A 24,748-nucleotide genomic window follows, 5' to 3' on the forward strand; every position below is an offset into this window, starting at 1 on the left:
CCCCTTTTAAAAAAAAAAAAAAAAAAAAAAAGAAAGTGATAATTAAACTGAGAAGTTAAACAAATTTCATATGATGGTTTTATAGTTTTATGTGTTAATCTTTTCTCATCGTTATAGGCTTTTCCATAGTCCTTTGCTCAACTAAAAGAAGAATCAGTCTGTTTTTATTTCTTAAGTGCCACACAAATTATGAAGTTGAATATGACTCACACATTGATCAGCCTATATTGACATTTATATTTATATACATTTTTGTGATAAATATATTGATAGTTTGTTTCAAAATAATTTACAAACAGAGTCCGGATGGTGATATTATTGATTGCGTCCATATCAGAGAGCAGCCTGCATTTGATGATCCCCTAATGCAGAGTCATGTTATTAAGGTATGTACAGTTCCATATGCCTAAGATAATAGGCAAAATCCTCGTCTTTTAATTTAGAAAATGACGTGACCAATATATAACAGAAAGGTAAACTATAGTTGAAACCGACGCTATAAAATCTGGGAAAACAATCTTAGTTGGAAAACTATTGATCCGTTATTACAGATCTCGTTATATCATCCTTCCCTAGTCTTTTTTTTTTATAATCTATGAACTTATATATGTATCAAGGCTATAAGTCTATAACACTCGGTATTGGTGTGGTTGAGCTTTGGGATCGCTGTCCTGGTTTCATAGGCCACGAGAATATATAATTAATCTTTTATGACTTAATGCACTTAACCTATGTAGAACACACTAGAAGGAGAAGTTTTTGGAAAGAAGAAATCGTATACATCTTCTTTATTTTTCCTTTGTATGAGTGTCTGGAGTTGATAAATTACTATTGAATTGTAAAATCAGTTATCAATGCGATCGACGCCAAAAAAAGAATCTTCTTAAATTATAGTTTAGTATTTCTAGTCGGTTTTGGTAATAATTTTAAAACAGTGACGTCTCTTAACTTGCTAATGTATTTGTTGTAGTTTTTTTTTTGGTAGGAAATGTATTTGTTGTAGTTAGTATCTATATATATAAAGTTAACTTTGCTCACTTCTCATTCCTCCACATCAGCATCCACCTAATCAATTTTTTTTTGCATAAAAAATACTATTTATAATATTCATTCATTACATATTTATTACTTATAATTAATAATAGTAAAAAAATAATTAAATAACGAATTAACTAAAATTAATTAAATGTTAAAATAGTATAAACAATAATATAATTTTTAGTAAATAATAAATATAATAAATATCAAAAAATTAAGAAAAGTAAATGAAAATTTTAAAATAGTAAAAATAATACTATAAATTTGTTTTATTAATAATGTTATTATTAAAATTATAAACAAAAAAAATTATATTCCAAAATTTCGAATGGTTTAATGAGTTTTAGAATGTAAGTAAGATTTTAATGCATGGTGGAGTCAAAAACAAGTTATGTAATTGTATTTATAAAATCTAAATGTGAAAATAAATTGAAGTGAAACATTAGTTTCTAAGAAACATATACCATAAAGATTTATTATTAGATTTTATTTATAAGAAAGAAAAGATTAATTACTTAACTTAACTTAACTTAAAAATTTTGATCTAAAACAAAAACATTGTAAGGGGCACACTTTTTTTTTGGGAAAACTATGAAAAATAAGTTTGAAAAAAATAATCTAACTAAAAAAATAAAATCAATGGTCAGGAAATATAGAAAAAATGATATGTAAGCCGTTACAAAAAGTGGCATGTCATTTGTGTAGCATATATTATTGGGTATATTATCAACTAGAGCTACAATTTTATAACATGGTATAAAACATATATAACAAATATAACATATATATATATATATTATTAAAAAAATTTTAACCCAAAACATTAGAAAAAACATATTTAAAGTACACTATGTTTTTTTTTTAGAACACGAAGTTGGGGTTGCATCACAAAATTAACATCTGTAAATAACATATGAGATTTTAGAAAAATATGTAACTTGGATTAGTGAATAGATATTCATTGTGGGGTTTAAACGTTTCATCATTTAAGCATTCTTGACTTAGTTGGAAATTCTTTTTGGCAGATAATGCATTTGAACAACCTCATTGTAGCGACATAGCACTAAAACTGTTCATGAAACTTTGTATATTTGCATTTAATGTAGGATATCGATACGTTTAAATGGTCTCTATAATTAGGTCAACGATTGACATTAACGTTAGAACTTTGAAAATTATGTTTTCATGGGATATAAATATGGAATGAACTGTTTTAAAGATAAAAAGTCAGAAGATTGTCGACAATATTATTGCGACACTAGACAATATATGTTACACATACTGTACATTAGTAAAATAAGTATGGCATTTATATGGATTTATCTTTTAATTTTCAAATTATATTTATATTCAATGATTCTTATTGATAAAATTTTTAACTAAAATACCACATAAAATCGCAAATAGATATACCAAAAAAATATTATCTTCAAAGATATATATATGCTGTATATCACTGAGTAAAGTAAGTTTAGTATTTATATAGATTTATACTCAAAAGTTGGAATGATTATATTTGAGCTCAACAATTTCTATTGATAAGAAAAAATTTAAATTAAAATCCCGCGCATGCACGGATACAAATTCTAGTACTCATATATTATTATCTTGGAAACTAATTCTTTCTTTTTGTTTCTCAAATTAAGGACACACCCGCACGATTACCTTATACGATCAACCAAACAGACAAAAGAAGAGTTTGGCAGGTCTGGAACCAGAACGGCACGAGCTGTCCCGACCAAACCATACCCATACGGCGTACCGTGGTCGGGGCCAAACCATTCAAGAAAAGTCACTGGACAGACGTTCGAATCAATCGCCGAACAGTTCCGTACGCCGCCGAGCAAGGACACGAGGTTATTTAATTACTTTTAGAAAATATTTTATACAAGTTTAAAAACAAGAATTTAAAATTAAATTTGAATTGAGAATTAATATATTATGAACTAATTTAAAAATAGTAAAATAGTTTGAAAATATGTGATAGAAATAAAACTAAAATTATGTTAAGAATAATAATAATAAAAGGGTTAAAACTACATAAATATTTTAACATATATGATTGTTTGTAAAAAACACAACCATCAAAATGAAAACTTATGATAAAAATATATTATGGAAAAAACAACTCTATGTCAAAAAGTATGAAATGAAAAATCATAATAATAGAAATAATATAGCAAAAATATATTTTTCAAGATTATAAATATATTAGAATTCATGAAAATTATGGTAAAGGATAAACAATTGTTGATACTGATATTATTAGTAAAAAATATTACTATGAAATAATGTGATCTTAAGCGAAATCTCATACGAACGATGAAAAAAATTATAAACATACGAATGATAAAAGATTGAGAGACACCACCGTAAGAATTATTTTTAGAAAACAATAATAGATTAAAATTATGTTATGAAAACATACGATGAAAAATCACGACTATTATCGAGATTAGTTGCAGTTGTTATTATTATAAAGATTTGTATTTTTATTCAGCTTCTTCCAATCCACCTGTATGGATTATGGAACCTTTGTACTTGGACAAATTTTATTCTGAATAAATTTCTTTTGCTGAAAAAAAAAATAAAGATTTGACATTTTACGTCTGACTTAATTTAATTTAAATAATATAGTACGCCATAGGAGGTCTAGGCTATCTCCATGGAATATATGGAACAGCGGCGACTATGAACGTTTGGGATCCCTCTGTAGAACGAGGGACAGACGAATTTAGCTTGTCGCAGATTTGGCTAGTCGCGGGACATTACAACAAAGACGATCTGAACACAATTGAAGCGGGTTGGCAGGTTTTTTATTCTTTCTTTTCTTTTTTTTTTTCTTTTTTTCTTCTATATCATCATTGTCCACTGTTTAGTCATTGCAAATACGGATAAATGAGTGAGTAAGTTTTGATTTTACTTTTGTTTAGGTATTCCCGGATCATTATCATGACAGCCAGCCACGACTTTTCGTCTATTGGACGGTAAGGTTTACTTTTATAACTTGCCATTAAATTCATAATTTACTAATATAAAGTGAAGCAGATAGAGTTATAAACATATATATGCACATATTTGAATTATTTAATAGTTATCAGGAATTGTAGGATTAGGATAAATAATCTTAACTATATGGACTAGTGTTAGAATTTTCAGTCACGACTTTATTTTCTACCCTAAACAAATGGACAATGAACTGAACAATGTACCAACAGAACCTTTCAACCAACAGACATAAACCTCTGTCAACTCTTTTAAACTTGTCTCACATCCACAATCTTATAGCAAGCCCGAGACTCCTCTTTGCAGCCTTTTAACACTTCACTCTAGAATTCTTGAAGTCATTCCTTTTGCTGCAAAATAACCCTGCAAAACGTCTCCATGTTTGTAGTCTTCACCTAAATTGACACTTGCACTATAAACACCAAAGATCAATCTGAATCTTTAAAACCTCATGAACTTACCTCTTACTTGTGCCTTTAGTTACTTCTTATGAAGCAAATAGGTGTGAACGAGAACCCTTCTTGTTCTACTTCTTTACTCTCATCCTTTCTTGGATCTTTACTCAGTTGCTAATACCAGCTCTTATGACGAACCTTGTTATACCACGCTTTATGCATTGCAATTCACGTACTTGAAGTGAATGAACTAGAAAATTTGCAAAACTTTGCACTTGTCTCTTACCGTCTCCAAAGAGAGTCATTTCAATAATCTTTCATCTTAAGCTTGTACCTCGGTCTTGCTGAACTTATAAAATCCTGCAACTGAGATCCAGACGTCTTAACCACCATCAACATCAAGCATTCTTTAAACATGAAAACTTTCCTTTTTTAACTTTTGTTGCAACCTGATTATGCTTGAACCTTTCTGACATCTTAAACCTGTTCTTGAACCCATGTCTTCTTTACACACTTAACCAACCTGAATCATACCCAAACAGCAACTGATTTCTTTCCATAACTCACACGTGGTGTGCTTCTAAACCTACTTACTCAGACCACGTCTTTTCGCTTATGCTAACCAAGAGACTCTTTAACTGTGTAGCTCCACCTGAAATCACAAACCGTCTTCATGAACATGTATTACGTTTTTCCGTAACATAAGTAACTCCACCTGAAACTTAAATCCTTCAACGTTACTTATATCTCTCCACATTTCTCTCTGCCTTGCTGAGCTAACAACCTCCTTATCACTGTCTCTTCTGATTCACAATCATAAATCTATCTGTGCTCGACTGTATAAACCTTGTCACTTGATATATCTATAATTCTTTCCACTTTGTAGCTACACCAACAGTCTCTTTAATCTCTAGAAAACTCTCCAAGAAACACTTGCTTCCACAGAAGCTCCCAATCTGATTTTGTGAAATAAGATTGTGTACCTTAGTCTTATAGAACAACTAACCAACTGTTAATTCCACCAGAATAAATGTCTTCTGCAACCATCTCAAAGCTCCATTCTTTCTTACTTGCAGAAATTCTCACACTGTCTTGAATGTACCATTTCTGAAAATTCCAAAGAAACACCCGAACAAATCTTAGTAACTTATCGAGCAGAACCTTTAAACTTTATTCCTCAAGTCTAGATCCTTTTTTTATAACCAGCTGATCCACTTTTCTTCTTTTGACTCTCTGACCTTGAGCCATAAGAAACAAAAACCTGTGTCTTGTTGCTTGATTTATGTAAAACTGATTTTCCTTATCAGCTTTATCAAGAGTCCAACATCTTAAATCATTTCCAGGAACTTAGTTAGATATATTGCAGCTCTTGCCTGAGCCAACCTTTTCTCTAGCAGTTTCCTTATTGACTTGTACTCTTCCATGCTTCTTGTTTAGGAACCTTTTGACTTGGCTTGTTTCTTAGAAAACATCACCCTTGTTGTTCCATCATAAAACCATCTGAATTAAATACTTCCAATGTCACTAATAAACCCAACAACCGATACTGCTGTAACTTGCCAATTTCCATTTTGACAATACTTGCACTGACAGAACTCTGAGATCTTGTTGAACCGTAGACCTCACAGCCTGAAACCATATCAGATTCTCAAAACCAGATACTTAACCCAAAGACTAAACTTGTAGCCTAGAGCTCTTCAAATCTTTCTCATAACCTGAAATCTTCGTAGTCATAGAACGGTCTTGAACCCGACAGTTTCTACTTTGCTCCACCTGCAATTCCCTTACTTGAATCTCAACCTTAAACCTGATGCTTTAACATGCCATAACACATAGATGCATCCTCCAAAGCCGTCCCCTAGTAACCAGAATCTATGACCTTCCAACACAGTTCTTTCAATCACTCTTGAACACTAACTGAAGTCGATTTTAAACAAATATACACAAGCTACACTCAATCTGAAACTCAGCAAAGAGTATATAAGCTTTCTTTTGTTAAAATCATCAATCTTCTTGTATTCTAATCTTGAAACTCAATAACATCACAAACGTGATTTGCAGCGAATAATAGACTACTTCCTCCTCCAGAATTGAGTCTTGTAAGATGCTAAACCGATTCTGCTTTTCGTAACTTCAGAGTCTAAACCTGAATCGAACTGAAATTTATGAAATCTTTCATCCAACATCAATCTCAAAACGATTTCTTCTAACATATACAAGAACACTTCTTGTAACGACCGTCTTCGTCTCCGTATCTGAATTTACCACTTCCTGTGCGTGTAACGACTTCGCCTGCAAGTTCTTTGACGGAAACTTGCATCGTTGCATAAACTTGAGCCAATCTGAAATCACCTCAATCGATCAAATCTTTCTGATGATCTTCCCTCCTCCGTATCCGGTGACTTCGACCTTCAACTGTCACCACCTTCTTCTTCCTTCAACTGTCACCCAGAACTCTCTCACCAGAGCTCTGTTTCAATCTCTCATTCTACTCTCACTCTAGACTCACTCACGAAGAAGAAGAATCTTATTGTCCCTAGCCCCTTGTCACGTGTACCCCACATGTCGCGTTCTCCTCTCCCCTGTAGAAGAAGCTTCGTTTATATGAAACGGCATCGTATTGTCCCTAGCCCCTTGTCACGTGTACCCCACGTGTCTCTTTATTTCATAAGAGAGATTATGATGAGATCCTCTGTTTCTAACAGCAGCTTCTCCCTAACGCTTCTTTGAAGTTGGCTCACAATTCACATATACGAACACTCAAATTTTCTACTTATTGTGGTTTACCGTAAACACTTAACACTAAAATTGTAATCTCATATCCGTTTGAACTATGAATTTTTTTTTTTTTTTTTGATAAACAACAAGTCTGAGAATATATTTGGAACTACTGTTGGACTCTTTAATAACTCATGTTATGATTATGACAAACTGACAATAATGTGTAAATGTCTTGCAGCGGGACACATATCAAAAGACAGGGTGTCTCAATCTTGAATGCTCTGGATTCGTACAAGTCAGTAACCAATTTGCAGTAGGTAGTGCATTTTCTCCTACCTCTTCTTACGGCGGCAGCCAGTTTGACGTAACAATGTTCATATGGAAGGTTTGTAAATGACTTTTCCCAATTTAAATCAATTTTGTTAGTTCTCTTATTCGGTTAAAATGCTCGTCCCCTGAAACTTAGTCTCCATCTTGCTATTTGAGAGTTTTTAGTTTGTTGTTGTAATGTTTTGTTTTGGAATCGTAGGATGCTAACGATGGGAACTGGTGGCTGATCATTGATTCATCGGTGATCGGGTATTGGCCGGCGAAGCTGTTCACGCATCTAGCTCATGGCCCGGCGGAGTTGGTACAGTGGGGTGGCGAGATTGTGAACACACAGAGCTACGGCCAGCACACTACCACGCATATGGGTTCGGGCCACTTTGCAGAGGAAGGCTACGGCAAGGCAAGCTTCTTCCGCAACCTGAAGATCATTGACTACCTCGCATACCTACAACCAGTCCAAGAGTTTACCTTGTACACGAAACACCCGACGTGTTACAACGCACAGAAGGGACACAGTGAGGAGTGGGGAAGTTATTTTTACTTTGGCGGACCTGGATTTAACTCCTTATGTCCCTAGTATTTGCAGACCGGTGCCATAGTTATAAGATTTGAAACATTCGCTTACGGCCTTTCTTTCCATAAAAACATTAAAGTGCCAATTAAATAAAATATTATTGTAACTTTAGACCATGTAATGTATATAAACGTGTTTAATATAATATAATCAAGTACAACTCTAATCTATACTATCAACCGGGGGAGAGTACACTTTGAGATATATAAAAAAACAAAACAAATATATCATACAATGCCCCCACGACAACAAAAAGAAAGAAGAAAGAAGAAACCATATCGAGGGAAAACAGGTAATCTAAATGGATCAAAACAAGCAGACCTTAAAGGATCCGGTTTTACCTTATTCGGATCGTGGAATATTACAAACGTTTCTAAACATCCTCTTCCGCCGAAACCTATAAAGAAATTCAAATAATAAATAGGGAGAAATAATATTCTAATTAAGTACCTACCAAATCAACAGTTAACGACATTTAAACTCCCAAAGATCTGTTCTTCCAAACAATACAATTTGTAGAAACTAACCATTCTTAGAATCGAATAAATATCAGTCATCAATCCTTAAATTAAAAACCTAAATTAACAAATACTTCACACCCGAAACTAGTTTCATATGCTCCCTGATGTGGTGAGTTTGATTTTTCAGGAAGATTTAACGGGACCTGCGTGTCCTCGTAATGTTGTTGTGTAATTTCTTTTCTTTTTTCAATAAATAGCTGGGAGGTTTTCTCCTGGTTTCCCACCAAAAAAAAAAAGAAACTAGCTCATTTCCAAAACTAACTAAATCGGACTCTATCAAATGAAATCCCTAAAGATTCTGTATAGTAACATCTCAAATCAAAATAATTTCCAAAACTAACATAATCTTACTGTTTCGGAAAACATTAACTGAAAATCTTTAATTGATTACATAGAATATCGCAAAAAACACCTCCATTACTACTATTAACACCAAAGTAGACGTCGTACACAACCAAACACATCAAACCTAAAATAACAACTCAAAAAATCACCTTAATAGTATTGATGGCCGCCAATGATGGTATCACTCATGTGTCCGATATTAAGTCCTTCAAAACAGCATAGAAGATCAGAGTCAAAATCTTGCCAAGGTAATCCATAATGGTTTGATATTTTACCATATGCACGGAGTTACGTTTAAATCTGTAACATCCGCTAACCAATTAATGGGTTTTTGGGATGGGTGTCGATCGACACCAAGGGTGGTGTCGGTCGACACTAGCAATTTTTGGTTCGACAAGTTTGATTTAATTGTCGATTTGGATCGGTTTGGTTTAAAGAAACCTTATAACCGGGTTGTTTAAGTGGGAGGTCGACGAAAAGGGTTTTGGGGGAAGTGTTTTGTCGCCGTTTAGAGATAGTAAGAGGGAGAATAGTGATCTTGAGAGTTTGGAGGCTTTTTGGGAGATTCTTGGCTTGGATTGAGAGATATGTTGTTGTGGAGTGAAGATCTTGTGCTAGGAACAAAGGAGAAGGTATTGGTCTAGGACATGAGATCAAGGTTGTCCGTACGCATGTCCGTACAAGCGTCCGTACGGTCTCGATCCTTAGGCCATAGTTCGGTCCGAGTAATAAGAAGGAGAGGCCTTAATGATATTGAAGCCCAATGAGAAGAAGGATCGAAAAGATAGAAGATAAATATCTTGTCAAGAGAAGAGTCACATGTTCACCTTCGGTATGCGAGTGTTAAGCGAGTCAACCAAGGGAAGGGCACGTCGCTTTCATCATTAAGAATGATCACGACATGCCCAAGCAAGTGGCTATCTCCTTCCTTTTGTATTTAACGGCTATGTGCCTCTTTGTCTTTCTATATTAAGCCTTGTAACAACATAAGAAATAATCTAATTAAGTCTTTTGTTCTATATTCTCTCTTCTCACTTGTTTTCTCTCGATTCTCTTCATTCTCTATTATACATTTGCAATTCTAACATGGTATCAGAGCCAGGTTTCTGTTCTTGACAAAACCAGCTCCATTCTCTAGTCTTGATTCTCTATTCTTGTTGTTCGCTTTCTACTCTTGTTCATTGTTCTTGCGTTTATCCACCGGTCACAAGCTTTACCCGGCGGTCAATAGCATTCTACCATGGAGAACACCAAGCCGCTTGTTCTACCGACTGTCCTCAAGGGAGGAAACTATCTACTGTGGTCAAAAACCACCAAAACCGTGTTGTGTGGCCGCGGACTTTGGAACCACATCGAAGGTGGAAGAGTTCCAAAGAAAGTCACCAAAGAAGATAGAAAATAAACCATCAAAGAAGATGAAGAAGAGGCTAAGCTCGAGGAAGAAGCTAAATGGTTCCAAGAAGACCAAACCGTCCTCTCTATACTCCAAAACTCTCTTGAAGCTCCCATCCTAGAAGCCTACTCCTATTGTGAAACGGCTAGCGAACTATGGGAGACCCTCAAGAATGTGTTCAGAAATGTCTCCAACCTCACTCGAGTCTTTGAAGTAAAGAAGTCTATCAACGACCTGAATCAAGAGGATATGGAGTTCAACAAACATTTAAGGAAGTTTAGGTCACTATGGGCCAAATTCGAGATGCTCCGACCAAACACCATGGACCCGGCCGTGCTCAACGAGCGAAGGGAACAAGACAAGGTCTTCGCCTTGCTTCTTACCCTCAACCCTACCTTCAACGATCTCATAAAACATATCCTTCGGTCAGATAAGCTCCCAAGCCTTGATGATGTGTGTGCACAGATCCAAAAGGAACAAGGCTCACTCGGTCTCTTTAGTGGTAAGGGGGAGCTTGTCACGGCAAACAAAGGGATATTCAAACCGGAGGAGCGGAGGTCGAAGGGTGGATGTGAGCATTGTAAGAGGAAGAACCATACCAAGGAGAAGTGTTGATTCCTACATCCTCACTTACGCCCAAGTCAACATCACAAGGAACCGCGAGCTAACCTCACTCACACCAAAGACGAGCAAGGTCAGACCGGCGGTTCTTCAAGGAATGGTGATGAAGCGGCCTCAGGTGACTATGTGAGGAAATCAGACTTAGAAGCCTTCTTCAAGTCATTGGCTCTCAAGGAGCCTTCCGGTAAGACCTTCTTGACCCAAACGTCCAAGAACTCTCTTGTTGTAGACTCAGGTGCTTCTCACCATATGATTAGTAATTCGAGTCTCTTAAACAACATAGAACCGGGTAGGGGTGAAGTTATTATAGCAAATGGGGATAAGATCCCTGTTCAAGGAATTGGTAACCTTAGGTTATTTAACAAAGAGTCTAAGGCCTTTTACAAGCCAAAATTTACTTCTAATCTCTTATCGGTTAAGAGGGCTACTAATGATCTCAATTGCTATGCTATATTTGGACCTAATGATGTGCATTTTCAGGATATTGAGACAGGAAAACTGATTGGTGGAGGTGGAACCAAAGATGATCTTTATATTCTTGAAGAGAGTTCACCAAAGACACCAAAATCTTTTTCCCTTAGTTCTTGTCTTGGAATTTCTTTTAATGCAATATGGCATGCTAGGCTAGGACATCCTCATTCTAGAGCTCTTAATTTGATGATGCCTAATGTTTCTTTTGATCACTCTAGTTGTGAAGCTTGTATACTTGGCAAACATTGTAAGACCGTTTTTACTAAGTCCACTACCGTTTATGAAAAATGCTTTGACTTAGTTCATTCAGATGTTTGGACATCTCCATTTGTCTCTAGGGATAATAACAAGTATTTTGTGACCTTCATAGATGAAAAATCCAAGTATACTTGGGTCACTTTACTTCCCTCCAAGGACCGTGTGATTGATGCCTTTATGAATTTTCAAAATTATGTCACTAATCAGTTTAATGCTAAGATTAAAGTGTTTAGGACAGACAATGGAGGCGAGTATACAAGCAATCGATTTAATGAACACCTAGCACAGCATGGTATTGTACATCAAACAAGTTGCCCCTACTGATGTGACCCGGAGACGCGGTCACGATACGGTTGCGGTACGGTCGCGGCTTGAGCTCTCGGTCAACTTTCAAACGGTAGAGCTTTCTTCAGCCGAGGTTCTGGACTTCGGATCTAGGAGAGAATCAAACGAGGGAAACGGAGTTTGAAGGAATTCAAACGAGCGGTTTGGGAGATACGTCGAGAAGCCACGAACGGATCGGTCAGATGGTACGGATGCGGAACGAACGAACGGTCGACTACGGTGGAAACGATGGTGGAGACGATTTGAAGCGATTTAGTGGAGAACTCGAGAACTTATGAAAGAGAACTCGAGGTTGCGAAGGGGAAAGATGGAAACGAAGTGAAGAGGGAAAATACGAATGGATCGAGAGACGACACAAATGGTTTGGCTCTCCTCTTGATACGGTCTCTAACAAGGTCGAACCTGGTTCGAGGCTTGTTAGGGTTTTCTCAAGGTTCAATCCCAGATTGAAGAAAGAGAAGAGTGAGACGAGTTTCAAGAATCTCTCTTGAAGAAAAGTTTTATTTTCATACAAGTCTAAGGAGAACAAGGGCTTAAGGAGAGTTTAAACAGATAGGCCTAGATAGGAGCTTAAGGACACGCGGATTCATCTTGATCCGCACATCGTCCTTTTGACGTGTCCCCTTTACAAAGAGAACACATCGCCACCTTTTGACTAAAAACGCTTAGCCACAAACACTCTCCAACGTTCACAAACATAAGGATCAAAAGAGAATATTCTCAAGTTCAAAATTAAACCAAAAATAAGAGGGAAAGAGAGATAACCGCCTTGGCCTTGCGCGTGAAGCAACTTAGCCTTTAGGCGTTTTGCGTTTAGCTCCATGCCTCGTTAAAACCTTCTCCGGTAAACCCATTGGGAAAAACCCGGAGGGAGGAAAAAGAGTACACTTCCTCGCTTAACGACTTGACCGTCTTCACTCTTGGGTAAGAGTGAAGACTAAGCGGACTGAGCCTTCGGAGTCTTCATGGGGGGGCTGGCTTCGGATGAATGTTCGGACAAATAGGTTGAGTCGCTGCTTGGCCGCCTTTGCTGAGCTCTTGGAACGTGTGGTGGCTCCGGGAATGATTGTTGGAGCCTTGGCCGCGTCTGAAGAGGTTGCCCTAGTTGCGTCCGATGCGTCTTGGTCAGGCGTCTCGGTCGCGTCCGGCGTTTCTTGGTCTTCTTGGCCGAGGTCGCGTCCTGCGATCACATCATTCCCTCCCCCTTGAAAAGTTTTTGTCCCCAAAACATCTTTGTCTTCACCTACATCAAACGGAACGAGGTCAGTGACAATGAAAGAGGTAGACGTACCATACTTACCTGGAAGTTCAAGCCGGTAGGCGTTGTTGTTGATCTTCTCGACGACTTGGAATGGGCCATCTCCTCGCGGGCTGAGCTTTTCCTTGCGTTTTTGCTGGAACCTCTCCTGCTTTAAGTGTAACCAGACCCAATCACCAGGCTTGAATAACATCGGTTTACGACCCCGGTTGAGAAAGCGCGCGTACTGCTCGTTTCTTCGTTCGATATTGGCTCGAACCTCCTCGTGTAATGCCTTGACCATTTCAGCTCTCGCAACTCCGTCTTGATTCTCGGCTTCTTTCGGTGGTATAGGGAGGAGATCTAGTGGCGTTAATGGTTTGAACCAGTAAGCGACCTCGAACGGAGATCTTTTCGTGGCCGAATGCACCGCCTGATTGTACGTGAACTTGATGATCGGGATGCACTCGAGCCAGGAGCCTTTGTTGCTTGCGATAGCTGTGCGGAGCAAGGCTCCTATCGATCTGTTGACGACCTCCGTTTGGCCATCGGTCTGAGGGTGAGCCGCGGTAGAGTAGAGGAGCTTTGTCCCGAGCTTCCGCCAGATAGTGCGCCAGAAGTGGCCAAGAAACTTGGGATCCCGATCGGATATGATGGTGCGCGGAACGCCATGAAGCCTTACGACCCAACTAAAGAACAAATTCGCCAATTGTACGGCATCATTGTTCTTGTGGCACGGGATGAAGTGAGCCATCTTTGAGAACCTATCAACAACCACCATGATACTATCTCTATGCGCTAAAAAGGTAGGCCGAGGATAAAATCCATGGAGAGATCGATCCATGGTGCGGTGGACACGGGCAAGGGCATGTAGAGGCCATGCGGGTGAGTTGTCGACTTGGAGGTGCGACAAATGATACAACGGCCGACGTGCCTCTCCACCATACTTCGCATCTTTGGCCAGTAAAAATGTTCCTTGTGCACGGCCAGGGTCTTGGTGATGCCAAAATGACCCGCTAAGCCTCCACTATGAGCTTCACGAACAAGCAACTACCAGATAGATCCATTTGGTTTGCACAGCCGTCGTCCTCTGAATAGGAACCCCTCATGAAGGTAGAATTCGGTGTAAACTCCCTTCCCGTGGTTCCGGAAGCAATCTCCAAACTCAGCATCTCCATCATAAGCATCCTTGATGCTTTCGAACCCCAACACTCACGCGTCCATTGTGGTGATCAGTGCGTGCCGTCTTGATAGGGCGTCGGCGACTACGTTCTCCTTGCCTTTCTTGTATTTGATGACGTAGGGGAACGACTCAATGAACTCCAGCCACTTTGCATGATGCCTCTTGAGATTTGTCTGGCCGCGGAGATGCTTTAGAGTTTCGTGATCAGTGTGAATCACAAACTCTTTCGCCAATAGATAGTGTTGCCAAACCTCCATGGCACAAACGAGGGCGTATAACTCCTTGTCATACGTAGGATAGTTAAGCGTAGCTCCACTAAGCTTCTCACTAAGATACGCCACCGGTTTGCCTCCTTGAGTCAAGACAGCTCCGACCCCGACTCCCGATGCATCGCACTCAACCTCAAACATTTTGTTGAAGTCGGGCAATGTGAGCATGGGGGCTTGCGTGAGGCATTTCTTGAGTTCGGTAAACGCCTTGTCTTGTTCTTCTCCCCATTGAAACTCGCTGTTCTTCTTGATCACGGAGGTGAGAGGCGCGGCGACCGTACTGAAGTCTCGCACGAACCTCTGATAAAAGCTTGCTAGGCCGTGGAATGACCGAACTTGAGTGATACTCGTTGGCGTGGGCCACTCCTCTATTGCGCGTATCTTCTCTCCATCAACTTTGAGGCCCTGCGAACTCACAACAAAGCCTAAAAAGACCAATTCATCAGCAGCAAACACGCACTTTCTCAAGTTTGCATAGAGTTGCTTTTCGCGGAGAGTAAACAAGACAGCCTCTAGGTGTTTAACATGATCGGACAAGCTAGAGCTATACACTAATATATCATCAAAATAAACCACTACGAATTTGTTGATAAACGATCTCAAAACATTGTTCATAAGACGCATAAAGGTAGAGGGGGCGTTAGAAAGACCGAATGGCACTACCAACCATTCGTACAAACCTTGTTTTGTTTTGAAGGCCGTCTTCCACTCGTCTCCCTCCTTCATGCGAACTTGATGGTACCCGCTCTTCAAATCGATCTTTGAGAAGACGCTGGCGCCACTTAGTTCGTCGAGCATGTCATCAAGGCGTGGGATCGGGTGCCGATATTTGATGGTGATGTTGTTGACGGCTCTACAATCGACGCACATCCTCCATGATCCGTCTTTCTTCGGGACCAAGAGCACTGGCACGGCACACGGACTCAAGCTCTCTCGAACGTAGCCTTGCGCCATGAGTTCCTTGACTTGTCGCTGAAACTCCTTTTCCTCTTCGGGGTTGACACGGAAAGCTGGCCGGTTGGGGAGCTGTGCGCCTGGCACGAGATCGATCTGATGCTCGATGCCTCTGATTGGTGGTAGGCCTTCGGGGAACATATCGGCAAAACGCTTAAGTACGCCGCGTATGACCTCCGGTAAAGCTTATAGTGACACATCAAGACCTGAAAGCAACGCATCTCGAAACACCATCAAAAACACTTGGGCTGAGTCCTTAAGGGACTTTCTAACATCACCATACTGACTCAAGAAATTCTTTTTGTCGTTCGCGTCTTTAGAAAACTTGTCTTGCATCTCATGAACTTGCGTGGGGCTCAAGGGTTTCAAGCAAATATGTTTGTTGTCATGAACGAAAAAGTATTGGTTAGTATGGCCGCAGTGTGTGGCGCGCTTATCAAACTGCCATGGACGCCCCAATAAGAGGTGGCTAGCTTGCATAGGCACTACATCACAAAGGACATGATCCTTATACGGACCAACACTGAATGGGACCATGACCTGTTCCTTTACATGGATCACGGTCTTATCATTTAACAATCTCAAGCGGTAAGGACGGGGGTGGTTTGTGGTTTCAATAGAAAGTTTCTTGACAAGACTGGAACTTGCCACGTTAGTGCAAGAATCTCCGTCTATTATCAAGCCACAAACGCGACCACTTACAGTGCACCTCGTGTGGAAGATGTTGTCACGTTGGTTGGCGTCATCAGTGGCTATGCCGGCGTTCAAGATGCGGCGTATCATTAGCAGTTCTCCAACCTCGGGTTCCGCAACAGCTTCTTCCAGCTCAGCTTCTCCTCGCGCATCTTCTTTGGTGGCCTCATCGTCGGACTCGATCTCGCCAGCCTCGGTCAATATCATTGTCTGGGCGTTCGGACAATCACGAGCATATTGGCCCCTCCCTTGACACTTGAAACACATAATGTCGCGGCTCCGGACGTTGGTGATGTTGCGTCGCGGATCTTGGCGCTCATTGGTGGCCGGCTCCCTAGGTTTGAATCTCGAGTCCACACTGGTCGCCTTGGGCTTCTCTGGCAAACGGTTTGATGGCGACGCGTTAGGAGTCCAATTTGTAGCTCATTGAGTTCGACCACGAGGCGCAGAGGCGCTCTTCTTCTTGATTTGAGTCTCAATTTGCACCGAGAGATGTAATAACTCTTCAAAGGTTTGATAGGGCTGGCGCATTGCGCTCTTGCAATCCATCCAAGAACTGAGCCATGAGTGACTCTTCGGAGTCATCGACTTGCACTCGGTTGCGCAAGTGTTCAAATTCTTCGTTATACTCCTCCATGTTTCGTGCGCCTTGCGTGAGTCACCGAAACTTCTTCTGGAGCTCGCGGTGGTAGTATGGAGGCACGTAGCGCCTTCGCATTTCCGCCTTCAAGACCTCCCAAACAGTGATAGGTCGGTCGTGGTTGCGTCGTTGCTCGGCTTCGAGTCGATCCCACCAGGTAATAGCATGATCAGTGAATTGTGCCACCGCGTATTGGACCTTTCGCAGCTCCGGATAGGCGTGACATGAGTATAAGTGATCCATACGGCTCTCCCATTCAAGATAGGCCTCGGGGTCTGATTTGCCCGCGAACGTAGGTGGAATCATCTTGTGATTCGGCTCGTGACGTCTTGGAGCTTCGTCGTCTTGATCATCATAGCGGTGTCGTCGTCTAGGCCTCGGTTCAAAATCCTCATCGGACTGATCACTCGCCGGCTCTCGTCGTGGTCGCCTTGCGGGCAACGGATCTTCGCGGGGAGGATTCATAAGTTCAATCCTCGTGAGACAGTCGACAAGTTGCTCTAAACCGGTACGTAATGCGGCGAGGGTGACGCCAATCTCTGGAGGCGCTGGTGGAGCTTCTTCGGCCATCGTACGGACTGGTCGTTGATGACGTGGTGCGGCTTTGCGGTGAAACTTTGAATTTAAACCTCGCAAGAGAGTAAACACAAAAATAAACGCACGTGAGTCTCACTCGTTCAAGAGGACCACACAAAACTTTGTTTCACCAACAATGATTGAGGACAGCTATGACACATTCAAATCCTAAGACCAAAACAAATAAAGCAAAAGCAAAAGTAAAAGTGCAAGACGACAAGACTACTTTATGGCGGGAAGCAAAAACGCGTAAACAAGAAATCTTCCCTAACTTTATCGATCTAAAAGTAGACTCACAAGAACAGGAAAGAACAGAGATATGAACACGAAGAACAAAAACACAGACTAACAACCTAATGAAACAAAGAACAACCGCAAACATACACCAATTTAAACCAAACGAACAAACGAGTCCTAAGGAACAAAAAGGCGCGAACTTTGCTACTAAAAACTCAAAGATAGAAACTTTAAACGAAAAGAAAGTTCTGGAAAGAAACAACCTCGTAGGAGCTTTGAAGCTCTGATACCAAGCTGATGTGACCCGGAGACGCGGTCATGATACGGTTGCGGTACGGTCGCGGCTTGAGCTCTCAGTCCACTTTCAAACGGTAGAACTTTCCTTGGCCGAGGTTCTGGACTTCGGATCTAGGAGAGAATCAAACGAGGGAAACGGAGTTTAAAGGAATTCAAACGAGCCGTTTGGGAGATACGTCGAGAAGCCACGAACGGATCGGTCGGATGGTACGGATGCGGAACGAACGAACGGTCGACTACGGTGGAAACGATGGTGGAGACGATTTGAAGCGATTTAGTGGAGAACTCGAGAACTTATGAAAGAGAACTCGAGGTTGCGAAGGGGAAAGATGGAAACGAAGTGAAGAGGGAAAATACGAATGGATCGAGAGACGACACAAGAGGTTTGGCTCTCCTCTTGATACGGTCTCTAACAAGGTCGAACCCGGTTCGAGGCTTGTTAGGGTTTTCTCAAGGTTCAATCCCGGATTGAAGAAAGAGAAGAGTGAGACGAGTTTCAAGAATCTCTCTTGAAGAAAAGTTTTATTTTCATACAAGTCTAAGGAGGAACAAGGGCTTAAGGAGAGTTTAAATAGATAGGCCTAGATAGGAGCTTAAGGACACGCGGATTCATCTTGATCCGCACATCGTCCTTTTGACGTGTCCCCTTTACAAAGAGAACACATCGCCACCTTTTGACTAAAAACGCTTAGCCACAAACACTCTCCAACGTTCACAAACATAAGGATCAAAAGAGAATATTCTCAAGTTCAAAATTAAACCAAAAATAAGAGGGAAAGAGAGATAACCGCCTTCGCCTTGCGCGTGAAGCAACTTAGCCTTTAGGCGTTATGTGTTTAGCTCCATGCCTCGTTAAAACCTTCTCCGGTAAACCCATTTGGAAAAACCCGGAGGGAGGAAAAAGAGTACACTTCCTCGCTTAACGACTTGACCGTCTTCACTCTTGGGTAAGAGTGAAGACTAAGCGGACTGAGCCTTCGGAGTCTTCATGGGAGGGCTGGCTTCGGACGAATGTTCGGACAAATAGGTTCAGTCGCTGCTTGGCCGCCTTTGCTGAGCTCTTGGAACGTGTGGTGGCTCCAGGATTGATTGTTGGAGCCTTGGACGCGTCTGAAGAGGTTGCCCTGGTCGCGTCTGATGCGTCTTGGTTAGGCGTCGCGGTTGCGTCCGACGTTTCTTGGTCTTCTTGGCCGAGGTCGCGTCCTGCGATCACATCACCTACACTCCTCAACAAAATGGTGTGGCCGAAAGAAAGAACAGACACTTGATGGAAGTTGCAAGGTCAATGATGTTTCACACCAATATCCGACGAATATATTGGGGAGATGCGGTGATGACGGCCTGCTATCTAATCAACCGGACTCCGACTAAGATCTTGGAAGATCGATCACCGTTCGAGGTACTAAACCAAATTAAACCATCACTTAATCACCTAAAAGTGTTTGGTAGTGTTTGTTTTGTTTTAGTACCAGGTGAACTAAGGAATAAACTAGAAGCCAAGAGCACCAAGTGTATGTTTCTAGGCTAATCCATCACTCAAAAAGGCTACAAATGCTTTGATCCGGCCAACAACCGCACTTTTATCTCTCGCGATGTTAAGTTCCTTGAAGATGAAGGTTACTTTGACAAGAAAGATTGGGCAGGCTTGAGAGACTTAGCGACACCTATGGATCAGTCTGCTGGTCTCAAGTTCTTACTTGATCATCGTGGCGTCTCGACCACTCAACCCTCGCCATTGTCCCAGGATACTACACCTGACTCACTTACCGGCCCCTCGACACCATTGACCGATCAGCATTCCATCCCGGCTGATGTTGTGGCTCCGGACCTGGAGGGGGAGAACAATAGGCTAGAAGAACAAGTCACTGAAGAACCAGCTTCTGTAGACCATACACAGCTTGAGCCAGCTCCAGAACCACAACCAGCTCCACAGCCAGCTCCACAACCGCGTCGGAGCACACGTGTCCGGTCACATCCGTCTACATGGAAAGACAAGCGTGTCTACTATAACAACAATGCTATAGCACATCCCATACAAGCGGTGTGTTCTCTTGCGCATTTACCAGCCGATCATCAAGTGTTCCTTGGGAAGCTAGACGCACAGCCAATACCAAACACTTATAACGAAGCGAAAGAAAGCAAAGAGTGGCTTGGAGCGATAGATGATGAGGTTGATGCTATGATACGCAATCACACTTGGGACGAGGCAGACCTACCACCAGGGAAAAAGGCGGTGAGCTCAAAATGGGTTTTCACGATCAAACACTTAAGCAATGGGGACATCGAGAGATACAAGGCACGACTTGTGGCTCGCGGCTTTACTCAAACGTATGGTCAGGATTACAAAGACACGTTTGCACCAGTGGCTAAGCTTCATACGGTGAGAGTAATCTTATCCCTAGCTACAAATCTATCTTGGGAGTTATGGCAGATGGATGTCAAGAATGCCTTCCTACAAGGAGAATTAAAGGAAGAAGTTTACATGACACCACCACCTGGCCTTGAAGACATGATTGCTCCCGGGAGAGTATTGAGACTAAGGAAAGCTATATATGGTTTAAAGCAATCACCGCGAGCCTGGTATCACAAGTTGAGCACCACACTCATAGGATACGGCTTCAAGAAGTCTCACTCCGATAACTCTCTCTTTAGTCTTCAAAGCGACAAAGGTATAGTGGTTGTTCTCATCTATGTAGATGATCTTATCATCTCGGGAGACAACCAGGAAGGTATTAAAGACATTAAAGCTCACCTAAATTCTGTGTTTGATATCAAAGATCTTGGTGAGCTTAAGTACTTTCTTGGGATTGAAGTGTGTCGTTCTCCGGAGGGCTTATTTCTTTCACAAAGAAAGTACACCCTTGATTTGCTTTGTGAAACAGAAAAGCTAGGAGCCAAACCAGTTGACACACCACTCCCTGATGGTTACCAAGTTGAACGAAAGGGGGAGAGGAACGATCCTCCATACGAGAACCCTTCTCGCTATCGCCGTCTTGTGGGTAAGTTGATCTATTTGACACTTACTCGACCTGATATTTGCTATGCTGTGAATCAGGTGAGTCAATACATGAAAGCTCCAACAACCTATCATTGGAGTATCTTGGAGAGAATCCTTCACTACCTCAAGAAGAGCCCAGGCCAAGGCATATGGATGGGAAAGAATGACAACACCGAACTTGTAGGATATTGTGACGCGGATTGGGGTGGTGATAGGACGGATAGACGGTCTACAACGGGCTACTGCACTTTCATAGGAGGAAATCTTGTGACTTGGAAGACTAAGAAGCAAAAAGTGGTGTCGATGTCAAGTGCCGAGTCCGAATATAGGGCGATGCGGAAGATGACTACTGAACTCACATGGCTTAAGGCGTTGCTAGAAGAACTAGGCATCAAGTCGTCAACACCAATTCCTATGCACTGCGACTATGAGGCCGCAATACACATAGCCACAAACTCGGTGTTCCATGAAAGAACCAAACACATCGAGTTGGACTGCCACAAGGTTCGAGAGAAGATTGAAGAGGGCGTTACACTACCATACCATACACCAAGTGTAGACCAACTCGCCGATATCTTCACCAAGGCCGCCAGTCGTCAAGTTTGTGATCACATCCACAACAAATTTGGGCTGGTGGACTTGACTCATCCTTGATCACAAGTCTCCTACCCGTGACCACCACACTCTTTTTCCCTCAAGGTAGTTTTGTCCCACNTTGGAGGCTTTTTGGGAGATTCTTGGCTTGGATTGAGAGATATGTTGTTGTGGAGTGAAGATCTTGTGCTAGGAACAAAGGAGAAGGTATTGGTCTAGGACATGAGATCAAGGTTGTCCGTACGCATGTCCGTACAAGCGTCCGTACGGTCTCGATCCTTAGGCCATAGTTCGGTCCGAGTAATAAGAAGGAGAGGCCTTAATGATATTGAAGCCCAATGAGAAGAAGGATTGAGAAGATAGCAGATTATATCTTGTCAAGAGAAGAGTCACATGTTCACCTTCGGTATGCGAGTGTTAAGCCAGTCAACCAAGGGAAGGGCACGTCGCTTTCATCATTAAGAATGATCACGACATGCCCAAGCAAGTGGCTATCTCCTTCCTTTTGTATTTAACGGCTATGTGCCTCTTTGTCTTTCTATATTAAGCCTTGTAACAACATAAGAAATAATCTAATTAAGTCTTTTGTTCTATATTCTCTCTTCTCACTTGTTTTCTCTTGATTCTCTTCATTCTCTATTATACATTCCGCAATTCTAACAGAAGGCTTCTAAGGGTTGGATTCGTCGTTGTTGGGTCAGAAATTTTTGTAAAAGAGGTGAGTGTATGACCATGGCTGATATAAGCCTGAGAATCCTTTGTTTCGCTTAATTTGTTGTGGTTTGTGGTGTTTTCTTGTATGCTTGTGGTTGGTTATTGGTTTCCATGAGTTTCCAGGGCTTTTGGGTGAGTTTCGGACGATTTGGAGGATTTGGGAAGCGGTTCTTCGACTTTCGGCTTCGAGCAGATCGTGTCTGCGGAGTCGGTGTCGATCGACACCAAGTAGGTGTCGGTTGACATTAAGGAGAAGTGTCGATCGACACTGAGGTAGTGTCGGTCGACACTGAGGTAGAGTCGGTCGACACTGAGGTAGTGTCGGTCGACACCAATCTTTTCATCAGCGGTTGATGCTTCTTTTTCCTGGTTTGTTTGTGTTTGGTTGTTAATTGTTAAACATTGGTTTTTCAGTTGCTTGTGTGTATAGCCCAGTAGATGGGAAGATTGCCTCAATAAGTATTTGTGATAATACTTACTGATGTAGCGGACTTCACAACCTTGATGGGCTTTACTAGTTGCTTGCGTGCCCATCAAGAAAGAGTCGGTGTTTGGTTTTTATCTTTTCGATTTCGTTTCTCGTTAGGATAAACTTTGGCTTTATTTGGTTTTATCTTCTTAGATTTGGATCAAGTTTTGTGAGTCGTTACACATCTCTATAAGTAGAGCTTGTGATCACCTATGTATTCCATCTTTGATTTTGAATAAGAAGACCCAAAAAAAGAGGCAATTTAAAATTGCCCAAACGATCTTGCTTGCGTAAGACCTGAGAGGAGGACTCTCACACTGCTCCAATCCACCTCTCATTCACACTTCACCGATTGCTCTGTTTTCCCATCTCGCAAAACAGAGTCTCGTTTCTCATCTCCGCTTTCCCCTCTGTCTCACCACCTTCGCTCTGCTCCTCAGAGACCCAATAGATCTGTGTGTGCGTCTCGATGGCTCCTCCACCCAAACCTACCACTACCAATAGCGAGGATAAACCTCTGCTCCTCAGCGACCCAACAGATCTCGCTTCGTTGCAAAAGAACCTGTCCTTGATGCACATCAACCTGCAACATGCGTTTCGTACCTCTATTCAGGAACTAGGCACAGTGATAGTTAACGCTATCAAGGGTACTGATACCGATCTCGTCAATCGTCAACAGCCTCAAAAACAATTGGCACACATCCCTGAGAATCAACACCTACAGTTACAGGCTCCTCGTGACAACCGTGTTCTTGACGCAAATAACACTCGACCTCGACATAACGACACACGCTGGGAGACAGGCTTCAAGATCAAACTCCCTGAGTTTCATGGGGGCATTCGGGGTGATTCCCTCCTTGACTGGATTGTTACAGTCGAAGAAATCCTGGACTTTAAAGGTGTGCCTAATGGTCGACGTGTTCCTTTAATTGCTACACGGTTTCGCGGTCATGCCGCTTCTTGGTGGCAACAACTTAAGACAACAAGATCTCGTAGTGGCAAATACCCTATTGTTACATGGGAGAAGTTGAAACACAAGCTGAAAGCCACTTTTCTTCCCCACAACTACGATCGTACGGTGTTTACTCGCCTCCAGAATCTGAAGCAGGGTTCACGAACAGTGGATGACTATGCAGAAGAGTTTTACCTACTCTTGACCCGTACAGAGATTCATGACAATGACATTCAGCGAACTTCTCGGTTCATCGGCAGTCTTCGACCACAGTTGCAGAATGCATTATCGCAGTTTGACCCCGCAACGGTCTCTGAAGCCCATCGTCGTGCTGCTTCCTTTGAACAGCAACTCAAGTCCACCACTTGTAATTCCTCCTATCGATCTAGTTCTGCGGACGTTAGTTCCCTACCGGGTGGTTCTACTCAAACAGAGAGCGTCAAACAGAGCAGTGATTGGCTGAGCAAACCAGCTGAGGATCCGACTTTACGTCGGTCGGTTCGTAATGCCCTTTATTGTTACACTTGTGGAGAACCGGGTCATCGGCAGACGGCTTGTCCTAACCAACCTAAGTGCGGTCTCTTGGCTGATACGGAAATACTAGATGATGAGGATGAGGACTTTTCTCCTGATATCTCAAGTCACGTTTCTCCTACCGACTCTAAACCTACTGTCCGGGATCAAGGCAAGATGTTAGTTTCTCGACATGTTTGCCTCACGCCTCAACAGCGTGAATCTCATTGGTTGCGTACCAATATCTTTCGCAAAAAAGAGTCTCGTTTCTCATCTCCGCTTTCCCCTCCGTCTCACCACCTTCGCTCCGCATCACTTACGCATCTTAATTGTTGTTTGTGTTGTACATATATGTGACGTGGAATCATGACGATAAGGAGGAGGATGATCTAGGTCTCGGTGGT

General features: G+C 41.6%; 1 protein-coding gene across 1 annotated transcript in view; it reads left to right on the top strand.

The window, feature by feature from the left end:
• LOC104715398 overlaps positions 1-8,170 on the top strand; it is an 8,522-nt gene extending 352 nt beyond the window's left edge. Inside the window, exons 2-7 of the mRNA XM_019229985.1 lie at positions 300-386; positions 2,685-2,894; positions 3,676-3,849; positions 3,972-4,025; positions 7,399-7,545; positions 7,690-8,170. Coding sequence (XP_019085530.1) covers positions 300-386; positions 2,685-2,894; positions 3,676-3,849; positions 3,972-4,025; positions 7,399-7,545; positions 7,690-8,067 — 1,050 coding nt within the window. The 3' untranslated portion in view covers positions 8,068-8,170. The remainder of the gene's footprint in view (positions 1-299; positions 387-2,684; positions 2,895-3,675; positions 3,850-3,971; positions 4,026-7,398; positions 7,546-7,689) is intronic.

This window comes from Camelina sativa, chromosome 9 (assembly GCF_000633955.1).
Source record: "Camelina sativa cultivar DH55 chromosome 9, Cs, whole genome shotgun sequence".
NCBI classification, from domain to species: Eukaryota; Viridiplantae; Streptophyta; class Magnoliopsida; order Brassicales; family Brassicaceae; genus Camelina; species Camelina sativa.